This window comes from Eulemur rufifrons, chromosome 5, assembly GCF_041146395.1.
Source record: "Eulemur rufifrons isolate Redbay chromosome 5, OSU_ERuf_1, whole genome shotgun sequence".
In the NCBI taxonomy this organism is placed as follows: domain Eukaryota; kingdom Metazoa; phylum Chordata; class Mammalia; order Primates; family Lemuridae; genus Eulemur; species Eulemur rufifrons.
In genome coordinates, this window is record NC_090987.1 from 30,946,416 (window position 1) to 30,960,115 (window position 13,700).

The following is a 13,700-nucleotide window of genomic DNA, read 5'->3' on the forward strand; positions in this document are numbered from 1 at the left end:
AAGATGGGGACAGAAAGAGGAATTTACAGCTCTTCTCTAAGTAAATGAATAGCCTGCCCAAGCCTTCAGGAAGGAGAATGGAGTGTGGTGACCAGGGAAAGTTCTCTCTGCAGGCTAAGAGACCTGGCCAGAGGGTTTATGGCTGAGAAGGTTGGGGAGCTGGACAGAAATGGAGTGGTTCCAGCAAGAGTTATCGGGGAGGCTTATGCAAGTTATACAGTATTCAGTGGTTTCTGGAGAAGACAGGATCTGGACTCCCTGCTACCCATTCATGGGCATCCGCATGGCAGGAGTATGACTGAGATGACCAGAGCAGGCGAAGAATGGCCTAGGAACCACTGTATCATTGGCATGGAGTTATTTATTGTGACTTCTTTACAAGAGCTATTTTAAAAAAAAGAAAATCTGTGAGTACAACAGGCTCAGGAGGGCAACATGCCATTAAGCATGATGCTACGTATAGCACAGCCACTACCTGTGACCAGGAGTGGGAGGATGTCACTGCCGAGAGCCAGGCTGTCCAGCCTTAGAGAAACGAGCTGCCGCTGTAATGCAGAGTAAGCAGGAGAGAGAAGAAAGGGAAACCAAACACCACGGAACATCTGTCCAATTCCGCACAGTGTGTTGTAATAATCTCAAAAATACAAGCCATCTTTTCCACATATAACTTAATAAATACCACCTTGCTGCAAAAGATTTTGGAAAGACTTCTTTTGGTGAAAAGCTTCAATGCTAGAATTTAGAATTAGTAGTTCATCAATAAAGAAATTTCAAAGCTTTATGATACATAATTCAGAAATTTATTTTAAGCTTTTCAGTTAAGCAGAAAGTGGGGTGGGCACATTTGTTTCTTGTTTTTGTTGCACCTGCTAAGTCAAATAACAAGTGAAAGTAAATCTAAAGTCAGAAATCAAGGAAAATGACTGATCCAGGAAGGGAAACCATCTGTCAAAGGAAAAAAAAAAAAAAAAAGGCAAAGATTTGGAAAGAGACTAAGAAAATGTGCAAATATTAGTTAAAAAAATAAGGAATGCCTTTAATTCATTAATGTTTTTTCCATTTGTGAATTGCCATGGTTTAGCAAAAGGTCAATGACAAGGAGGGCCCTTGTGTTAAAGAGGGGAAATTCCTTATTCCGGAAGATATTGGGAGTCATAGGTTTTTCTGTGCTGTTATTTCAGTGTCAACACCGGACTGCAGGACTATGGTTCTCCCTTGGAATTATGCTCCTATTAATAAGGTCTTGACTTCCAGCCTTCTAGCAAGTGTGCAGCATGACACAGAACCCTGGAGCTCGGAGCTGCACACCCTGAAGCCAACCTTCAGTAGGAGTCCCCTACTGTGAATGACAGTTTTGGGGCTGAAAGCCACATGAGGAAGAGGGACAAGGCGGGAAGATCTATACCTATCCAGACCCCCTCTGGACTGCAGATGACTGATGACAACATCTTGGGGAGAATGGCTGCCCACCAAAGAGGACCCTGAGAAAGAAAACAGCATGAGAACCTGGGGCGGGGGGACAGGGGCACGGGGTGAGAGGGCAAATCTGAGATGGTGTTTTCCTTGAGTGAATGTCTTTCAAAACTAACAACATACTGTGTGGTTGTCTAACATGCTGATGTATGAACTTCACTGGGCCCTGAACTCCTAACGTTGAATCCATTATTTTTTCCCTTTAGTGTTGTGAGTAGAGGAAAAAACTGACCCTATGTTTTCCCCCACGACACAAGTCACTGTCGTTATGGCTTTCATATCAAGTATCTGTTTCCCTTTTTCCAATTAATTATTTGACCAATTTTACGTTCAGAGGTTAGACTCGCAAACATCAAAGCACCACAAATGCGTGTGACATCTAGGGACACTGGGTTGAGAAATGCCAATATAAATACCATAGATCAAATTACCATTGTTTCACACCAGGATAAAAAGGGGGGTGGTGGTAGTGGTGTTGGGGTGGGGGAGAGTTGTTCTGGAAAGAAATGAAGGAAAGAGCAGAACCAATCTCAAGCAGCCAAGTGGTGAAGTTGAATGGATGTGACCCTACGATCTCTCGGGTAGGTGGCCAGAGCGGCCGCCCGCTAATACATCTTGGCAAAGGAAATGGGAACCGAGTGCAGTGGCCGGCGTGTGCACAGTGTGCTGATGGTAACGGCAGATTGGGAACGACTGGTTTCTGTTGAGCTTGAGGCCACACATGTTCCAATTCTCCAGAAGAAAAGTTCCCATGCACAATAGAAGTGTCAAGAGCTGCCAGGACGGGTCAGTACTCTTCCTGCTGCTGGAGCTGCTGCTCGTGGACCTGCTCCTCTGCTTCCGGCTCTTCCGTGTGGCCCTCCTGCAGGGGGCAGGGGAGAAGTTTCAGCTGAAATAACTCACTGCGTCTGAGGCCCTGTGGCGTCCCAGCCCATGGTAACGGCCTATGTGGTGTCTTGGGACTACGGAGAGCACCAGGCTTAGGCACAACTCGCCATGCAAATGTCCCCCAGCTCCCAGGGGCCGACACACACGGGGACACCTTAGCTTCCCTGAGCCACCAAAGAACAAATCATTCTCCAAAGCACAGTCCTCAGGCTTTAAGTAGGGCCAAACTTTTCTTTTCCTTTGGAAGGAAACCTTCCTAGAACACATTACATACTTTTCTACCCTCTATAAGAGTAAACTCAACACAATGATCCAAGAGTGTCATGACAACCAGGGATGAAGCTGCTGTGACATAAATGGCACCCCCGGCCCCTATGGGGCATTGGGTGCTCACCCTTGGCAGTGTCTGCCTCAAAGAGACCCTCTGTTATAGTCTGTTACGAATCTGATGTAGGCTCGGACATCAGAGAAGCAACTTGTTAGCATTTCTCAGGGTGAGGAAAGTATTTCAGCCACGCTTCAGGGACCGCCCTGGGCAAGGAGGCCCCTCCCAACAAGGAAGCTCAGGATCTTTGGCTCAAGGGCTTTGGGACATCTATTTAGGGTGCTGCGGCTTTCTGGCTTACTTTCTGCTTATGGACTGGGAACCAGATAGGTGAGGCATTCCGCTCCTTGGCACCACGTGACCTATTTACTCCTGCGCCTAACGCGGTGAAGCACACAGACACCGACTCCAGAGGGCATCACCCTTAGCCACATCTGCAAATCTTTCACATTCTGACCTCACAAAGAATAATTTGCTCTTCTTACCCAAGCAGGGCGGGGCACAGCTAATCAAGGGGAGCTCAGTGCTCCCTCCGTCAGGGCACAGGGCTTCTGCCCCCGCTTCCTAGCACGAACCCGCTGGTAGCCAATTCGCACGCGCAACGATCATCTCCCCAGATCCCCGAGCCAGAATTACTTCTCTGCCTTCTCCTGCTGTACTTGTCTTCTTCCTCTGCTAGGAAACTGATCTGGAAGCTTGTTAGTCTTGAATCTCCTGGCCTCCCCTACGGGATTCCTAGGTTACTGGAGGCAGGAACAGGGCCCTGGTGCCCTCTGGGCCACACCTGACTTACTGAAGGACTCAGTCTGTGTTGAGAGGAGGAATCACAGTGGGTTCAAGTGGACGAACAGACAATCAGACTACCAGCCAAGGCCACTCGCTGCTTACTTCCTGAGAGGCAGTAAGTGTAACGTCAAGGTTATAAGCATGGGCTCTGGAGTTCACATCCTGGGCCCGATATTTACAGCTGTGTGAGTCTGGGCATATGACTTAACTGCTCAGTTAACTTCTGGGGCTCAGTTTTCTCACCTGTAAAATCGGGGATAAGAGCACCCATGAATAGAGTTTCCAGTTCATCCATCAATGAATCAATGCACTCATTGACTCCAATAGAGGAGCTAGTAATTTAAAGTAAGTGCCTAGAAGAATGTGTGGCGCATAGTAAACATAAATGTGGGCTGTGGTCATTATTTCTTAGTGGGAGAACTCTTTGAAATACACTGTAGAAGCACAAATAATTTTAAGAAAAGTAACCCTTTCTGCGACAACCAACAGTAGAAAGTGACATCATATTGAAGACTGGAATCAAATCTGGCACTGTCCCTTGCTGGCTCCGTGCCAAGAGGCACATTATCTAATAAATGTGAGCTTTCCCATGCCTGTGACCACCCTCTGTTGTCACCACCTGGAACTGCTCCTCCTCTGGAATGTGAAGGACCAGTCTCTACTCTGATCACATCGTGAGTCCTTCTGACCCCTGCACTCTCGGATTCCTTAATTGCAGATGCTCTTTGATCTCAGGGGGACCTCAGAGCCCTGAGCCCCTCTTTACTCTCATTCTGTCAGGTCGACCCGGGGCCCCCAGGCATCGCTGCAGCTGCAGTCTTGGCAGCGTCCTCTGCAAGCAGCTTTGCCCTCTGCCTGGCACACGTGAGGGTGGTCCTCTCAGCTCAAAGAGTTAGGGCCTCAAATGGCAGGAAGGCCACATACTCTCATCAGAGCGGAATATTTCTTGCTGGGACAGGGCCAGACAGGAGACAGTCAATGGCCTCCCGTGGTCCATGCTCTCATCTGGGGAAGAAGAATGAAACCAATGCTCGTGGGACTTTAACAGCCACACTGGACAGGGCACTCCCGCCTGTCTGTTCTGCCACATGCTCCTCTGAATTATGAAACACTGCTCCTCCCTGGAGCCTCTCCCACTGCCTCCTCCCTGAATTGATGGCTCCTCTCTCCAAGCTCTGCATCCTCGGTTCTTGCTTCTGTCGGAGGGCGCTACAGCCCTGCGTGTGTTCCTGCTGGGTGGCTACACAGCTGTCTCTCCAGCTGGGCTCCGAGCCCCGCACGGGTGAGTTATGTTGTTTTATTCATCGTCTGAACTCTTGAGTGCTAGTGTGGTGCCTTCCATATTGTACCGCTGGCCTGAAGTACACTTTTTGTACATAATTGTCTTTGTGCATGTTAGACTGCTAAAAGGATCTCAGAAATGAGGGTCTGTTTTACATTTTACAGAAAATCTTGTTTGCTCACATCACAATTGGGAGTTAACTGTGGGATAATGGAGTTAGCTGAAGTTGAAAGATCTGGATTCAAGTAACCGGTGAGCCTGTAAAAAGCTATAGGACCAGGAAACTACTAGGCTGGGCTTCTTTCCGAACATGTCCAGTGAACGGGTGGGTTCGGTGCCCTTGTCTATGGCTCTGAGGTCTCCAGCTGGCCAAGTGCAGCCGCCAGCGCACACGGGCTGATGGCCCTGTCACAGGATACTGCCACCAGTGATGTCGTACACCTGCAGGAACTGTGGACCCTGAACCCCTTTCTGGGCACTACTAGCCTAAAGAGCAAACCTCCCAGATTAACAATAGATTGCTAGTGCTTGGGGTGCAAATTAAGGCAGTCTGGAAGTCTGGCAGAACACGCCTGTCATTCTGAGATATTACACATCACAGCTGAGAGCTCCCAGCCCACACAATGCTATTGCAGGCTCAAAAAAAAAAAAAAAAAAAAATCTTTTTCTTATGCCCTATATGAGAACGAAGAACTTAATCCCACATATAAGTAGGAGGTCAGGCAAAACCTGTGCCAAATATGGGACTAATGTGGTGGAGTGTCCGTTACTTCTAATATGTGCATATAAACCCATCACATCTTTCTAAATGTTTAGCTGTGTGTTACAATTCTTTATTCTTCTTATAATCATTAGAAAGAGAAGCAAGTTGGAGGACAGTCTTGAAGGCTCTTGGCCACTGTGGGAGGAAATGGGAACAAAGGAGGGAGGAGGGGCCCTCGGGAAGCCCCGATGACACCCTGCTCCCGCTGTGGGAGGTAGCGTCCACAGCATCATCTCCCGCCACTCTCGCCAGCTGTAGCGGCTGTTCTTCCCTCTCTGCTTTGTTCATGCTCTTTCCTCTGCCTGCAAAATACTCTAGCTTAGTTCTGTAACTGCTGTGATTCCCAGTGGCCTTCAGCGTGCAACACAAATGCCATCCTCACTGTGAAGTCTCTGCGTGGTCCTCTAGGCTGTTTTTATCTGCTCCCCGCACGAGTTTATTTATGTCTCCATTATCACATGTATCATAATCTGACACATATTCCGGTTAGTCACGTCCCTGTCTGTCTCCCTTGCTGGGACTGTGAGCTCCTCAGGGGATGGTGGGGGAGAGAGGTTGTGTCTTTTTCTATGTACCCAGTGCTTAGTCCAGTCACAGAAATATTCCAGTGACAGAAACACAGCCCACATCCAAACAGTGTTGGTTGAAGGAGAAACAGTCTTTAGGTCGGTTTAACAGTGGCTTCCACGGCAGCCAGTATCTGAGGAAACAACTGTTTATAAGCTGGTGCACCTCAGTTGACAGAATCCACGAGGGAGCAGGTAGCCAATCACTAAGCCTAGACACCTGTGGCCCTAAGTTAAGCACTAGGGAAAACAAAATGAAAATGATAAAGATCTGTTCTGGAAACTTCCATTACGTTTCTATAACTAGGAATTGAATCACCTCTGTGGACTTCCTTACTCAAAACTCCCATCTAGATTTTCACATCTTCCAAACATCAAATTCTAGGGTGGCTTGACCATAAGAATCAGAGACCAATCATCACTAAATAAAAGTGGTAAGTTGTCACTCAGGGGAAGAGATCCCCTCTGGCAAATACTCCTGCCTGAAATGTCAACGCGTGCCCACCTGCGTTTAACTGCACAGCGTGGGCTACAAACCCGGCCTCCTACCACCTCAAGGACTCTGCGAAAGGCAACCAGACATCTCTGCCACCTCGGATCTGTGCGCACAGCCGACCAACAGCATCATGAACAACGTGCTGACATTTCTTCCCATTCGCCATGTGCGTCACCCCTGCACGTGGCTGCAACTCTACCAGACACCCGAATGTAAGAATGGCCTGAAAACAGGACACAGCGTCAGGGTCAAGCACGGTGGGGGCAAATGGAGGATTCCCAGAGCTGGCAGCGGGGTGCTCGTAAGCACTGAGCATGGTTTTCAGAGAAGTGATGCCTTTCCAGACCACAGACACAAGGGGAAGGCGGGCAAGGGTGGACGCTTTAGCAAGGCTCACTCCCCCAGTGCTGGAACCCGGCTGGGCTTCTGGGAGGCTGCCAGAGAAACAGGACTCGTTATCCGCAGGGAGAAAGGCAAACGCTTGAAGGCTTTACGATATCTAGGACGATTCCTTGAACCTTAGCGGGGGAAGCAGAAAGCAGAGCAGGCTAGCTGCTCCCGAGCCTCTTCAGCAGAGTCGCGCGCGCACGCCGCGTATGGAAAGCACCCAGCACAGCGTCCAGGCACACTGCAGTCTTCTCTTTCTTTCTGCACAAAAACCAAGGTTAAAAAAAAAAAAATGGGTCTTGTCGTATTCTAAACAAGGACACCTGGCATATTCTAGATCAAACAGTTTATTCTCTGTAGAAAACTCAGTATAGCCTGATGTTGTCTCTTTGGGAGTTTTCCAGATGCAAAGTTGCAATAAAAAAAAAATATCCTGGAACTAGAAAAATTAAGCCAGCAATTGCATTTGAAGATTTTGTTCTGGTAACTCACACATGCAGTTTATGTTAAGGCTGATATTTTCTCTTCCAGATTCTAATTGGGTACTCTAAGTAATTCTCCTCCTGGATTTTGGATACTCCTTAGCAGGCACTTTAATGGTCTTTCTCTCTGGAGAGTTACGTGGAGAAAATCCAGGTAGGAATTTGACTATTTCCCTTTTCACACCACAGGGCGTATTTAATGGAAGACTTTCAAGTGGACAGTCTGTCTTGAGGTTTTCCCCAAGTGGTATAACCTTTATTTTCTCCTTGTCCCATGGCACCCAATATGCCGAGAGGGAGGTAATACAGTCCTTAAGATTTGAGGCTCTGAGTTAGATAAACCTGGGTTCAAATCCTAGTGCTGGAGCTTATTAACCATGAGTTGTTGGGAAAGTAATTTCATCTCTGAAATGTAGATAAGTAACAGCACCCATCCCCCAAAGGGATGGGGTTAAGGTCAGAAATGTAGGTAGGGCATGAATACAATACCTAGCACATGCTAAATGCTCAGTAAATGTTAGCTATTACTACTGTCATGATCGCATTTCAAGGTGGTTCAGGCTTGGAGAAGGGAGAGCATGAACTTAGGGTTTAGACTTTAGGGTTCAAATGCAAATTATGTCACTCACAAACTTGGGAAAGGTATTTAACCTCTCTACTGCCTTAGTTTCCCTCATGTGTACAATGGGATAACAATACCTACCAAATAGGATTCTCAAGAGCATTAAAGGAGCTAATACACATAAAGCCCTAGGCCTTTTCCCCTCAAGCCCCATCCCAGGTGTCCAAGGATAGATCCTGCTAAACCCATTATTCAGTCTTAATGACTAATGAGGTTTTAAAGCATTACTTCTCCCTGGGGTGTCTGCATTTTAATAAAAGTTGCACATACACAGCAAGAGAGGCTCTGTGAATCCAGACAGCAGCAGGGTGGTACTGGGGTGTGGGGGGTGTGCGTGGGGTGGTGGCGATGGGAAAAGTAGAACATCTAGGTAGATTCCCTGAAACCACAACCAGGAGGCAAAAGCTCTTGCAGGGTGGCCTGCTGACCCTTGGCCAGGCAGTCAGGGGACTGACTGTGCGGACTCCTCATCTGGAGTTCACTATCAGGTGACGGTGCTTCTGCACAAGGACTCCCTCTTGAAACAAAATCTGGCTTGAGGTTAGAATCAGAAGGTTTCCCTTGTGCTGGAAGAGCAGGGCTGGGAAGAAGATTCCATACTGCACGCCAGCCTCACTGCCACCAGCAGGCATTATCACAGACAGACAACAGCACCACTCGCTGTGTAGACCTCATTCAATTTAGCCTTAAACAAGCTAGTGAAGAGAGTAATCATAATTCGTCCAGTGCTTGACAGGCTACCCCCAAGCACCCTGTACACAGAGAATGTCACAGATGTGCCACTCTGGTGGGTGCAGACACACTATAAATCAGCCTCTGATCTTCCATTAGATATGAAAATATTGAGAGCTGTATTTTATGAAGCCATCAGCCTCTGGGGTCTAATCAGGTGGATTCCCAGGACTTCAAAATCCATATTCTGAGCTACTGATGACCAAGAAAGAAATTTAAAAAAAAAAAAAAAAAGAAATCTGTATTTGCTTTGGCACTAAAAAAAAAAAAAAAAAAACTGGGGGAAACGAAAAAAAAAAAGTGGTGGAGAGCTCCCAACCCCCAGACACAGTTCCTCACAGTTTAGGAGAATTTCACTGCTAGGATTTTGAGTCATAAATAGAGTAAACATGTGCCTGGTATTCAGCTAGAATAAGGCTTGCTACACTCTGTGGGAATATCCACACACACAGCTCCCCCGGGAGCCCGAGAGCACTCAGCCCAGCACAAGGAGAAGCTCCGCAAACCAGCCCCTTGTCACTTGCCTCCTACAACTTGTTCTGGAAGGTAAAGCCCTGTCGGGCTCCTGCTCCTGCCTGGCTGCCGGGCCCCTCCCTCCCGGCACAGGCAGGCCTGGGGCGACCTGCCTCGGTCTCTGCCGTCTATCATGCCCCTTCCCCTCCTCGCTCTGTTCCTCCCCTGCTTCTCACATCTGCATTTCGTCACCCTGCCAAACCCACATCCGGGGTCTCCCTTGAGCACCAACTCTGGTGACAGGTCCTCCCCACAAAAGAGGCCTTCTAGAAGGATTTGCAACGAAGGGCCGTCCCACAGTTCTGGTCTGTCCTGGCCATGAGTAACCAAGACAACCAGCTTTGAAATAAAAACAGACAGTTGTGGGGCTTAAGGGGATGGGGAAAGCATCTAGATTATTTTCTCCTTTAACCACACTCCAATCTTTCATGAAGAAAGAAGAATCCACATATAAATTCTGACTGCTCGCTTGCTCAGAGAGCTGAAAACCATTTGGGATTTGGCTGCATGAGTGTGTTTTTCTCTGTCAAAGATCTTCCACCCATCTCTTCCCAGATTAATTTATGAATGCGTGTCCCATGGGCCTGGGTCAACAGATCGTGATGACAATGTTTATTACTCTGGGAACATCAAATGTGCTTGGCTGGGCTGTCATTCTCACTGAGGCCCTGGGGAGGTTATCTAAGGCACGTCGATCCACTGCACTTTGACCAAGAGTCGTTTTAGAACACAGGAGCCAAGGGCTCCCCACACTTACGTGTTCTTCTGAAGCATAGAGCACTTCCATTACTCGCTGCACGAGGTCATCGTTTTCCTGCCCGTGTTCTTGGCAGAGTAGCTCAATCTCTCTCAACTTCCCAAAGTAGAAATCCCTTTCCTTTTCCACACCTTCAAGGGCAAGTTTTAATGAATGTACCTGGAAGGGAGGGAGGGTGGAGAAGAAAAACCCCAAAATACAGTATAAGAAATAAGTGACCAGTCATACCTGTGAATAAAGACCCAAAACAGAGAGAGAGAGAGAGACCTGCAGAAATAACCAATGTGTAAGTCTGAGGCAGAAACAACAGGGCTGTTGTTTGGAGCTTGAGTCTGGGCCAAAAACGTCCAGTCTCCACAGAATGCTAATCGCTCCCTTCAGTCAAGTGAGCGTTTATTAACTGGGGTCAGAGTGATCGTTCTGCTTGTAAGGCCTCACCCAGGCTGGGAGGATACTTTCCTCTCTTGCTAACATGGCCCGGAACACATCGTTCTCCTAAAACGTGTTGCTATGGTCTCAAAGTTTGTGCCCCTCCAAAATTCATATGTTGAAATCCTAACTCCCAATGTGATGCTATTAAGAGGTGGGGCCACTGGGAGGTGGCCAGGTCATGAGGGTGGCGCCCTCATAAATGGGATTAGTGCCCTGATAAAAGAGACCTAAGGGAGGCTGTTATCCTTCCAGCGTGTGAGGAGGCGCTGTCTATGAGCAATGGGCCCTCAAGCAGACACTGAATCTGCTGGCGCCTTGATCTTGGACTCTCCGGCCTCTAGAATTACAAGAAATAAATTTCCGTTGCGTATAAGCCACCCAGTGCATGGTATTCTGTTACAGCAGCCTGAACGGACTAAAAACACTTGCTCATGATCCGATTGTGAAGGCGGAGAAGTAAAAGAGAGAGGCTGTAAGTGTGGCCATTTAGATGTATGGTGAGGACCCTCCTTTCTTCAGATCACTCGCGTTAAGAGCCACCCTTAGCTTTTGACCCCTTTGCAAATGATAGTGAGCCAAACAGACACGTGCTCTCTACGGAGAAATTGGAGCTTGGTGACACAAGGAACACTGAAAGCCTGGCCAAGTGGATCTGTCACACTTTTTCCAGTTCGGGCTTTGGGTGTATCACTGGAAAGGCAGGAAGGTGTGGAAGCCCCATTCACTTGCCAAAACAGCTCTCATTCCTTCTATTTCCTCTTAATTCTGGTTCCAGGGCCTTCCAGGGCTGTGTAGCTTCTCAGGGTGGTTAGAGAGATCACGCAAGTGAAGGGGCAAAAGTCAAGAGAGGGCCCACCTCAGATACCTGGGGCTGAGGACACTTGGGCAGGGGTGTGACTGGATGTGGTTTCAAGTCTCGGGTTGCCACACTCCCAGGGGCACAGCAGCTACACACAGGCCCAAACTATCACCCCAATCCTGGTCTCTGAAAATCCCCCCATTGTTTTTATCCTTTATTTATTCATTTTTATGTATAGTATACTCTTTAAGAGGTAAATTAAGTCTTTCATGGTCCTCCTTAGGTAAAATCTCTTTTCATTTATTAAAAATCACCCTTAACAGAGTTTTTAAACATTACATTTGTCTTGTCTTTTTTTTTGAGACAGGGTTTTATCACCCAGGCTAGAGTGCAGTAGCAACATCAGAGCTTGCTGTAACTTCAAATTCCTGGGTTCAAGTGATCCTCCTGGCTCAGCCTCTCCAGTAGCTGGGACTACAGGCATGCGCCACCATACCTGGCTAATTTTTTTTTTTTTTTTTGTAGAGATAGCATCTCACTCTTGCTCAGGCTGGTCTCAAACTCCTGGCCTCAAGCGATCCTCCCCCCATGGCCTCCCAAAGTGCTAGGATTACAGGTGTGAGCCACCAGGCCCAGCCAAAAAATTACATTTGGAATGCAAAATTTTCTTCTATTTCTAATAATTCTAGGCCTTTGCACATGCAACTTAATCTGTCTGGAATTACTGATTCATTCAAACACATGCTGAGCCCATGCAGTGTCCATCCCCTTCCTGTGTACCTGGCAAACCCGTTCCCATCCTGTAAGACTCAGGAATGTGCTCCCACAGTGTCAACCTCACTGCTGCCTGCATGTAGCGACTCACAGAGCAGTGGCTCAGTTTGTGAACTTTTAACTCATTTCTGTTAATACTATAGCTTGAACACTTGTAAAATGTTAAAAAAAAAAAAAAAAAAGGCAACCAGCTTGAATTCCAGAAAAAAGAAAACTCCCTTTATTCTAGAAATCCTTTCCTGCCTTAAACACCTCCCCAGGCTTGGCCATGGAATCCATCTCAGCCCAGTGCTGGTGCCAGCAGATGGATCCGTGGCAGCTTAGGTATGCCACCACTTCCTGGCTCCCCCTGGACCAGGCAGGGACACTTCAACCCAGGGAAGCTGGGTTTTTCTGCCTCCTGAGTGCTTTGCTCCGTACAATGAGTAAATAGCTGAGGCTTTTGTAGAAATACCCAGCCTAAGTCAGGCTTTGGTGACACTGCAGATGCATTAGGTAACAGGTCCTCAGCTATAAACCTTCCCTGATAAAAACCAAGTTAGCTAAGTTAGATGATGAAAGATCAACTGGCAAGCGAAATTCCACTGTCATAGTCCCACTCACTAAGACTGACGCCAGCCTTGTCCCTCCCGTGTCGTGGCAGATGCCTAAGCAATGGAGGAGATGCTGGAGGTGGGTTCTTAAGAGAAGTCAAGGGCAAGGGCCAAGGAGGGGAAGTTCTTGTCTCACAGTTCTCCCAACTCCTCCCAGCAAGTCTGCAGACTGCAGGTCCTGCCCCCGCCCCGCCCCGCCAGCCTTGCTGTCTCAGTGACAGCCAGTCTCTGCCTGGGCCAGCCCACCTCCCCTCGCCAGCGGTCCGCTAACACAGCGGTGACTCCAACGCACTTCCCGTTGGCTGACCCACTGCTAGAAAGAGCCCCTCGTTATTTTATTTATGTCTTTTTCTCCCTTCTATCTCTTTTTTTTTTTTTTTTTTTTGTTGAGACAGAGTCTCACTTTGTTGCCCAGGCTAGAGTGAGTGCCGTGGCGTCAGCTTAGCTCACAGCAACCTCAGACTCCTTGGCTTAAGCGATCCTACTGCCTCAGCCTCCCGAGTAGCTGGGACTACAGGCATGCGCCACTATGCCCGGCTAATTTTTTCTATATAGATTTTTAGTTGTCCATATAATGTCTTTCTATTTTTAGTAGAGACGGGGTCTCGCTCAGGCTGGTCTCGAACTCCTGACCTTGAGCAATCCACCCGCCTCGGCCTCCCAGAGTGCTAGGATTACAGGCGTGAGCCACCGCGCCCGGCCCCTTCTGTCTCTTGATTCATCTCTGTCATTGGAATTGTCTAGCACAGAGGTCCCCCTATAGTATATCACGGGAGATAGCCAGAGGAAACGCAGGCGGCCAAGCCAATGAAAATCCTTCAGGTTTACGGCCCTGTGGCTTTCCCTATCACCACTGTGATGCACCCTTCGCCTCAGCATCTTCACTCAGCCTCTGCTCACGCCAGGTTCTCAGTTCCAACACTGTGATACCTGTGTGGCCCCTGCCAGCCTCGGGGGGAGGGGGGGGGGCATCCTGTAGGCTTCAAGGACAGGGAATGCAGGGAGCAGTGACAATCAACCACGGACAGGA

General features: G+C 48.2%; 1 protein-coding gene across 3 annotated transcripts in view; it reads right to left on the bottom strand.

The window, feature by feature from the left end:
• Nucleotides 1–969: 969 nt before the first annotated feature.
• MAPRE2 (microtubule associated protein RP/EB family member 2) overlaps nt 970–13,700 on the bottom strand; it is a 135,136-nt gene continuing 122,405 nt past the window's right edge. For all 3 annotated transcript variants that reach the window (XM_069468459.1, XM_069468458.1, XM_069468457.1), the window contains 2 exons: nt 10,073–10,231; nt 970–2,335 (listed from right to left, as the gene is read on the bottom strand). In XM_069468459.1, coding sequence (XP_069324560.1) covers nt 2,261–2,335; nt 10,073–10,231 — 234 coding nt within the window. In that variant the 3' untranslated portion in view covers nt 970–2,260. The remainder of the gene's footprint in view (nt 2,336–10,072; nt 10,232–13,700) is intronic.